This window comes from Oryzias melastigma, linkage group LG17 (assembly GCF_002922805.2).
Source record: "Oryzias melastigma strain HK-1 linkage group LG17, ASM292280v2, whole genome shotgun sequence".
Taxonomy (NCBI): Eukaryota; Metazoa; Chordata; class Actinopteri; order Beloniformes; family Adrianichthyidae; genus Oryzias; species Oryzias melastigma.
The window spans coordinates 23,454,500-23,463,980 of NC_050528.1; the positions used below are offsets into that span (position 1 = coordinate 23,454,500).

Sequence of the window (9,481 nt, forward strand, 5' to 3'; positions counted from 1 at the left end):
ACTCCTGAAGTCTGTCTTTTCGAGTTTGGTCCGTGTCCGACTTAAAAGTAGTAGAAGGGAGCTTGGGAACGTTTCATGTTTAAAACTTAACAAAACTTATTAAAATTAATCTATTCTCTGGTAATTACCTCATTATCTCGGTGCAACAGTAAGATAAGTAAGATCAAATAAAGATTAAAGTAATAGTGGATCCACAGTTACAGTAACTGCATCAACCAGAAAGTACTTAAAAAGAGGAAGGAAATGCCAGGAAATCACCAATTGACAGTGTTGCTGTGGGGTGGGGGGTTCTGTCAGAAAAGTTGTGGTTAAAACAAAAAGCCTACCATTATTATTAAATATGATGTCTTTTCTGTGGTTATTGGGGTTTAGGGGCAAGGGGAAATGATGTGAATAAAGAGCACAAGGGCATATGGGTGAAATTTAGTGTATTTTTGTCTGAAACATCCCCCTCCAGGCTGAAAATGAAGCTGACTTGGTCTCTTCCTGTACATTTGACAAGTTTCCTGCTGCTGCTGGCCTCACAAAGCGGTGAGTGTATCATGGTAGTATAAAGTATGCACACCTGTAAGCTGCAGTTCTGGAATCATTTTATCAGTGTCAACATTTGTTTTAGACTTTAAAAATTAGTAAATATTGTCGAACAACAACATTTTCAAAATAAAATGGATTTATCTTCTCTTCTTAACAGTGAGTGAAGAAAACTTCCCAGCCATCTGTGAGGAATATGGAACAGATCATGTGAGAATGAAAAATAACTAAACAGTAATTTTGTTGTCAGAACAGTACAAATCCCTATTTGATCTATTTTTGCTCTTTGTGTTTGTTAAATCTTCCAGTTCTTTGTAATTAATTCAATCGGGGAAAGCGATGTCTTTGAAAACAAGAATGCAGAACACACAGTTACCTGCCTTCTGTACCAAAGCGATGAACTCAACTGCTCCTGGTCATTCCATAGGTCCAAGAAGGAGACGGAGATGTCTCTCTCAATCAGGTACTATGGATGATGTAGTTCTGATCAAATGTTTGAAGGGTTTACCGAGACAAAAGAGGAAATCCTTGATATGAACCATGTTGCAACCAGATCTTTCTTTGTTTATCTTTCTAAATTGCTTAATTTTCTACAAAAGTTTAAATTTTGAGGGTGTTAAACCTTTTAACACCAGTGATAACAAATACATACTGTAATTCTTTGATCGTTTTTGCAATCAACACAAATCGGCTTATTCTGACAGGGAGATATGGGATCAGCTTAAAGTGAATAAAAAAATAGAAAAACAGGAATTTTAAATTTGAAAAAAAAAATTGAAAGTAGTTTTAATCTTGAAATATGTATTGTAAACTTAAAGTAATTTCTGAAAGCTGAAAAAAAAGATTTTACATTTGCCAAAAGAAATATTGTAAACTTCAAGGAAACATTGAAAATTTAAAATAAAATGTAAATTTCCAACTTGAATTAAAAAAAACTAAAACCGTTACAGAATACAACAATTACGTTTATTTGTGTACACACACACAAATGTTTATTAGCTAATTACAGCAATCTGTGCTATTTTTTTATTTTTTTTGCTATGCTAATGTTGGCTTGTACAAAAAAGATGCTACAAGCTAGCGGGAGAAAGTGTAAACAAAGGGTTGATGGGAAACTAGTGGAGCCAACTTCATAACGTCATAACAGCATATTGATGATTATGAAGGAAGCATGAAGAATGATTATTCTGACAAATGAAATGACTGGGAAATAACTGTCTATTTCTCAATGGAAGTCTATGGGACTTTGGCCTTCTTGCTACCTGCGGGTACTTTTTATTTGGAACACAGACGGGGAGGGGTTTCTTAGGAGCCCTGTCCTTCTTGTTCACTGTCTCTAGGTCCTGTCGGGGGCACCCGCCATCGGTGTCCGCCCTCCCCGCCTGTTGGCCGTGACCCCCTGCTCTCACTAGAATATTTAATAGATCAAGTACACATCAGATATATGGAATACTTGGTGTCATAGAATTCATGGCTGGAAAGAAATTGCAATTGATAATTTCTCCTTTATGATCATTTGTTGAACGATTGGCACTTCTGTGTTTTAAAAACAACGCCACACATCTGTCACTACCAAATCTAAGTCTCTGATTGGTCAAAGTTTAGGAAAAAAGAGTTTTGAATGCAGAAACCTGAAATGTGCATTTACATAGACTTTCATTGGAAGTGATCGCTTAAATGCAGGATTCTGAGTCCAGTGTGAATGCAGTATTAGGCTTTAGTACAGAAGGTGCACCTTATTTTGGATTGCATCAGTGAAAGTTGATAACAGTGTTAGTTTTCTCTTTAATGAAATCAGAAACATAATTATGATGGGGACAAATTCTAAATAATTTTCTTCTGTTTTTTTTGTATGTTTGTTTTTCTAGTGTTTGCAACTATGAAGAATTGGTGAAATCTTTAGCACCAAAGACTGTGGAAACAACAGGATCTTTCTCTTTGATCATCAACAGCAAAAACATGGAACATGTCAATCTCTGTTTTAACGTCTCCCTGCAGAACGAATGGACAATTTATTACCACTCATTTGAGAAGAGAAGACTGAGTGAGTACAGTTTTTTTTTATTTCGACTTTAAAATTTACTTTTGAATTGTTGCTAACATGTCCTATCATACAGTCATTCTACCGTCTACATTTCTCAAAATAATCACCCTGTTGTTGTGCCAAATTAGTTCAGCTTTTCTTTTTAAAGAAAGATGTCATGATCAAAAATAATCTGTTGATCTTTGTGGTTTTCTCTGGTGTATTTTAAACGAGGTGTTTTCTGCTTGTGCACCAGCTGTCCTTCCTTCCCCGTACGTGTCCGCACTGATCAAAGACGGACACTTGCAGATATCATGGGAAATTCCTGGCATGCAGCATCCTGAACACTGTTACGACTTCCAGCTGGACATGGGAGACCAGGTAGATCAGAAACCAACATGCTTGACTCTTTAGGGAGTTCTGTGAACGCTGGGAATTTCACGACTTTTCCTTTACAAAACAGCAGAAACCCAAGAATTTGACAGGAAAGCTGTCTTACACTGAGCCAAATGCAGACCCCTCCTTCACCTACAGGTTGAGGATGAGGACAAAGATGTCTGATCTGTGTGCTGAATATTCTCCTTGGAGTGAATGGAGTCCCATTTTTAGTGAGTGCTCCTAAGACAGATTACTGCCTGTTCCAATCAGTTTGATCAGAATATACAAACAAATGGTGCATTTGTGGTTTTGCAGCTTTGGAAAAAACAAACAAAATCAGCCCTCAGGTGATTGTCTTGATATCTCTTGGAATACCCATGATCCTCCTTCCTGTGCTCCTGCTGTTGCGTCATCAGAGGTAGGTCGCAGCTTGTTGGTTGGTGCTTTTTGAGGCCTTTATGTTCAGCTGCTTCTCAGAATATTTTTGAACTTTGCTCCGTCTTCTGATTGTGACAAAGGAACAAATTCCCCATCTACCTCAGCTGTAAGCTTCTTGAGAAAAACTCAAGGAGGAAGTGAAAAGGTTGAGTTACTGCCCTTTTTTTCAAAGAATCCACAAGCCACAGTTCTCTAATATGGCAAAGAAGGACCACAGTGACCTTTTTCTGATCAAAAGAAGAAGTGAAAAAGAAAGAGAAAATGTTGGGGAGGATATGAGTTTTTCAAGTTTTTTTTGGGGGGGGGTTACAACATTTATCTGTCAATGTTAGCTTTTAAAATAAGTAAAATAAGGCCAATGTAACCAACATTTTGTTTCAGAAAGCTTTTTCTTTGTGTGCTTGTGTTTTCTCAGGCTCTCTAAACTCCTGTTTCCTCCGATTCCTCGCCCGCCACAGAAGTACCAGTCCTTCCTTGAAAAAAACGATCCCCCAAGTGTAAGCCCACGCTCAGAAGTGACACCAGTTCACTTTCATTGACCTATCCATGCAACCACAATCATTTAAATAGACTTGAAGAGGTTATTTTTGTGTGTTGCTGTGTTGACAGTTTTCCTGTCCCGCGCCGCCAGCGAAACAAGAAGAGGAAATCACAGAAGTAGAAGACGTGGACCCAAGTTCTGATAATAAAAACAAAAACACGTTGGGCCAGCAATAGCAGGCGCTTCATTGCCCATCAGGAGCTAACACACACATGCTGAAAGTAGGCTAAACTGCTAATTCTCACCACCATGTATACCGCCATATTGCTAGTATGATGCAGAAAAAGTTATTTTCTAGTGCCAGATGTGGCTCATTCACTTAATACTTGGCTAATAAATATATATATGACTTGTTTTTAATGGATCAAAACAGCAAACTGTTTATGTGGAAGTTGAGTAATTCACAAAAAAAGCCTGTTTGGATGTTTTTCTGCTCTCTCTTTATTTTTGGTGTAGTTTTAAGAGGCAAATTGTTAAAATATCTACCATTGTATTCTCTCTCTCTCTCTCTATATATATATATATGTATATATTCTGATACCAGCATTCAATTTTTTATATTAAATTTAAAATATATTTTTTACTTTTCCATATTCCACTGTCTATTTTCTTTTGTGGATAATGTCCTACCCCCTTATTTTAATGTTGTATACAAATATAGAAACTTGGGTAGCGGTTGGGATCACATGTGGTGAAGGTGTAGGGAAAAAACCAACATGTAAAACAAAGTTCCTACCCAACTAGCAATCTAAGTGGGCTCCGTATAGTTTAAAAGTGGGGAGAAAATGTAAGCCCAGTTGGTTCTGTCTGCAGTTTCCATGTTGGCCCAACCCATCTTTGCCCAAATTGGCTTAAGGGTTACGGTCCCTGAGCAGCAGAGCTCGCTAGCTAACATGCTACAGTGCGCTCTGAGTGCCCACTTAAGCCACTTTTATACCATATGGGGCCCACTTGGCCTTGCTGGCAACGTAGTAAGGGGACTTTTGTCACAGTTCTATGAATAAACAGCTGTTTGCATTCTTCAGTAGTCAGCTTTAAAATATACAGTTTTTTATTAGCACAGACGCTCTTATTTTGAAATTGTGACTTTCAGTTTTTCTCTCAATTCTTTTCTTATTCATAATATTTTGTTTTTACCTTGTGTTTAACCTTCTTCAATTTTACTTTTGTAATACATTTTAATTGCAATTGAATTCACGTTTTTAATGCATTTTGATATTTTATAAAAGCATTAACGTACTTTGTTTTGTAGTCTTAACACAAGTTTATCTATTTCAGTGATCATTCTGCACATGCTATGAGAACTTAAAAAAAATTCTAATTTTGATGAGAAATTTTTTTTTTTTTCACGTCTAACCTAGACATGATAAGATGACAAAGATAATTAAAAAAATAATTTTGTCCTCTGGATTTATTTTAAATGGAATATATTTATTTCTAACATACTTTTGAAGTCTTTGCGGGGACTGGCTTTACTCCGGCTTTCCACAAAACCACATTAACTTTCCTAAAATGACTGAACTCTGAGGTTTGTTATCAGCCTTGGTTGCTCTTTGTTGTCTATGCTGTAATGGTTCGTGGTGTAGAGACATTAAATAGAATTTCAAGAAACTAAACCAGACAGAGGACGTTTCCCATCGTCTTCCTCATAGTAATTCATGTGACAAGAAACTATCAAACTCATCCTCAGAGATAAGTGACCGACACAAAACATTTAACTATACTAAAAGTGTTTTTAATCCCACTGGTCCAGATTATAAAGATCAACAGATGACACACACAAAAATTATAATAACACCAGGAGCTTTCTGTAGGCTTTTGTTGAATGCATTGAGGGTAAAAATGACAGGATGTGCCATAATTTAATTTAGCTAAACAAAAACATAATAGAGTTAGGTTATTGTCTTTGGGCTAAATAAAAGATGGGTGGAGGTCACTACAGAGCTTCAGTCTTCATCTAAAAAACACCAACCAGACCAACACATTAAGGCAATGACAAAACAGCAAACTATCATCTTCAAAGAATTCTAAAGATCTGATATCTAAGTAGAACCTAGAGAAATTACTTTATGCTTTCAACTTTTTTCTACTTGACTAATATAGTGTTTTTATAGGACTATCAAAAAACTCCAATATGCAGCCTATTCAGATCTCTGCTGCTCAGGTTCTCACAAAGACCAAAAAGGGAGACCACATCAGTCCAGCTCTGAGGTCTTTACAATGGCTGCCAAAGATACATGCTTTGAGGTTCTGTTTGCTGGTTTTATAAAGCTTTAAATGGTTCAGCACCAAAATGCACAGTTGACCTCCTGACCCAGTATGTACCAATCAAACATCTCTGGTCATCTGGTCTTTTGTCAGTTCTTAGAGTCAAATTCAAACATGGAGAAGATGCATTCAGTTTCTATTATCTCTTTTCTCAAAGCAGCAGCTTTTTGATAATTACATTTCCTCTGTTTTAGGTTTGGATAATTGAGGAAAAGACTGACTTATTGAAATAAAAAAAAACCCAAGTGGTTACTTTGAGAAATCCATCCATCCATTTTCTTGACCGCTTCTTCCCTGTCGGGGTCGCGGGGGTGTCGGAGCCTATCCCGGCTACTGAAGGGCGAAGGCGGGGTACACCCTGGACAGGTCGCCAGTCTGTCTCAGGGCCTCAATCACACACCCATTCACTCTCACATTCACACCTAGGGGCAATTTAGAGTCACCAATGAACCTATGAAGCATGTTTTTGGACGGTGGGAGGAAGCCGGAGTCCCCGGTGAAAACCCACGCATGCACGGGGAGAACATGCAAACTCCACACAGAAAGGTCCCAGCCGGGAGTCGAACCGGGGCCTTCTCGCTGTGAGGGGAGAGCGCCAACCACTGTGCCACCGTGCAGCCCACTTTGAGAAATTAAGTTACTTGTTAACTCTGTTTCAACCTGAGAGTCACCACTGGAGGGCACCTGTGTGACTTTTTGAGAAGGCGACTAAACTTCAGGGTCAAGAAGTTACTTAAAGCTGGGTGACATTTTATTTATTAAGTTAAATCACGAACTGTGATTAAAAACAACAGTGAACTTTTAATTTTTTTTTATTCTTCAGACATCTGTAAAACTTACTTTTGTCAAATGGGGGGGGGGGATCCAGAGAATTCTGGCTCCTTCATCCTAATTGGTCAGGACCCACCCACTATTATTCTGGGGAGGGTGGACTTTTGTCAAATCTAAATTTGATTGACCTTAATTACTAAGAAAATAATTGTGCACAAACATTGGCTACAAACACACGGACACCAAATCATGGATAATCTTTCTCTGATTATATTCTAAATAATTTGTTTGCATGTTCTGTATTAGAAACAGAAAAAAAATCACAAATACACAACATGTTTATTAAGTGAGAAATAAAACATTGTTTTGAGCAATCTGCAATTAACATTAGCCTACAGTTCATCAAAGCATTAAAATGAAGAATTTGAGGATAAATCAAAGAATTTCCCTTTACCCTCACTGTTTCAGAAGTTTTAAGGAATAGTTATAAAACAATTCTTTAACCCAAGACTGAGCTATGCCACAAACAAGGTAAAGGGAAACAAGCTGATGACAAACAGTTCATTTATTACATATAATTTTATAAAATGACAAGGTATCAAAAACATCAGCTGATAAACTACAGTATATAACATTGTTTACAAAAGACTATTATGGGCAAATATAAAATAAAAGCTCAATTTTCAGTTTGAAGGGCAAATAGTAAAAGTAAGAGCAGAACAAAAATGAGAATATTTTTGGTAAATATGTGGGGCTGAATTGAACACAATTAAGGCATGTTTTAACACAAGGGAATTAAAAAAAATAAAGATGAGGAAATGTATTTTTTTATGATGATTTAATGAGACTTTCAAAATAAGTTCATCAGAAGGAAGTATGTACTATGCTATAGTTTAAGATAGTTATTTCTCTATCTCCAACACACACAAAAGAACATCTAACAACAAAATTATTATTTTTTAATGGCCAAAAATTGAATTTCATTTAATTTGAGCTTTAGTAACACAGATAAAGAAATGTTAGTCAGGCTTCTCCAGGTCCTGCTTGCCTCTAATCTTGAACTCAGTCATTCGACTTGCTGGCGTTGCAGTTTATTTCCATGTAGAGAAACTCTGTGGTGGAAAACAGAATCGTTTTTAAGCCTTTCAGACTGAAACCATTTGTGGGTGCAAATGTGCTGCTGAAGTAGAATGAAACACCTCTCAACGGTACGTTGGTGATACCTTCACAGATGCCGTTTGGTATTTGCGTTTTGTCCAGCGGGGCCGTCAGCGGGACAACTCGAGCGACTGTGACCCGTCTGTAGTGATTTATCAAGGATTCCAGAGCTTCAAATCTCCTTAGGCTCTCCCCTGAATCCTGCAAAGCACACGTCCTCCAAATGATAAAGGAGCCATGCTGAATAGTTTTTTTTTTCTACTCGTTTACCCACCTGAAGGGACCAGCCACAGGTAGAGCGTAACAGCCTGTATGTGTGGACAAACGGTGCTTTCCTGTAAAAAATACCAAAACAATCATCAGGACACTCAAATGAATTAATCTGAAATGACTATAGATGGGAGACGACATGTATTCATGCAATGGCCAAGTCTGAAAAAGACATGGTGTGCGGATTTGGGAGTGACTCACATTTCAGTTTTGTTTTAAGTGCACGTGAAACCAGACATCAGTCACACCTCGCAACAGATTTCTAATTATAGAAAAGTTTTTTAAACCTACCTTTAAATTATTTATTCAGTTTTTTTTTATTGTTTTTACTCACACAGAAACCAGATTATTTCTTAAATTATTTGCTGATATAATACAATATTTGTGGCGTGTCTTGGTAACTCACCTTGTGAAAGAAAGAAATAATACTGGACCTGGACAAAAGTATGTCTTAATCTTGATTGAAAATTACTTTAAAACAGAACATATTGGAGTTTTTATTTCAAAACTGTAGTTTCGTTCTCATTTTAGTTCTATTTTCACCAATGTGTTGAAGTCCCTCAAGGAAAAACTCAAATTCAGAGAAATGCTGCATTCATGTAGTACTGGAATAATTGGAAACATTACTGGAATTCACACATGAATATCGCCATGATCCAGACAAGGGCCAGTAGAAGGTTATAGAGGGAAGTAGCTGCATCTTAAGGGGGAGTGCAGGTGTGTCTTGAAGTTCCCTTGGGGCTCATTATAAAATTGGAATGTGCCAATATGTTGTGAAGTATTTGTAAGGATAATCTGTCAGGGGTCACCAAACTACAGCCCGCGGGCCAGATCCGGCCCACCCCCGATACTGTTTTGGCTAAATTAGACATTTTTCCAGTTTTTAGATTAATTTTGAATTTAGCTAATATTCTAGCTACATGCTAGCTGTTTTGGCTAATTTAGGCTTTTTTTTTTAGTTTTTTAGGCTAACTTGGAGTTTAGCTAATATTTTAGCTTTATGCTAGTTGTTTTGGCTAAATGAGTAATTTTTCCAATATTTTAGGCTAATTTGGCATTTCGCTAATATTTCAGCTATATGCTAGCTGTTTTGGCTAATTTAG

General features: G+C 37.1%; 2 protein-coding genes across 4 annotated transcripts in view; one reads left to right on the plus strand and one right to left on the minus strand.

Annotated features, from left to right (window-relative positions):
* LOC112147428 overlaps positions 1–4,504 on the plus strand; it is a gene marked incomplete at its 5' end in the record, with an annotated part of 5,087 nt that extends 583 nt beyond the window's left edge. The window contains 9 exon segments of one of the 2 annotated variants that reach the window (XM_024273809.1): positions 458–531; positions 692–741; positions 840–994; positions 2,400–2,575; positions 2,811–2,935; positions 3,018–3,162; positions 3,248–3,350; positions 3,786–3,867; positions 3,980–4,504. In XM_024273809.1, the coding sequence (XP_024129577.1) occupies positions 465–531; positions 692–741; positions 840–994; positions 2,400–2,575; positions 2,811–2,935; positions 3,018–3,162; positions 3,248–3,350; positions 3,786–3,867; positions 3,980–4,087 (1,011 nt within the window). In that variant the 3' untranslated portion in view covers positions 4,088–4,504. 2 annotated transcript variants of the gene reach the window in all.
* Positions 4,505–7,275: 2,771 nt separating this feature from the next.
* LOC112147653 (SH2 domain-containing protein 1A) overlaps positions 7,276–9,481 on the minus strand; it is an 8,117-nt gene continuing 5,911 nt past the window's right edge. The window contains exons 2-4 of one of the 2 annotated variants that reach the window (XM_024274185.2): positions 8,383–8,443; positions 8,174–8,309; positions 7,276–8,062 (exon numbers count right to left, since the gene is read on the minus strand). In XM_024274185.2, coding sequence (XP_024129953.1) covers positions 8,013–8,062; positions 8,174–8,309; positions 8,383–8,443 — 247 coding nt within the window. In that variant the 3' untranslated portion in view covers positions 7,276–8,012. Of the gene's footprint in view, positions 8,310–8,382; positions 8,444–9,481 lie in introns of both variants that reach the window. The other variant, XM_036216146.1, reaches the window with a different exon arrangement.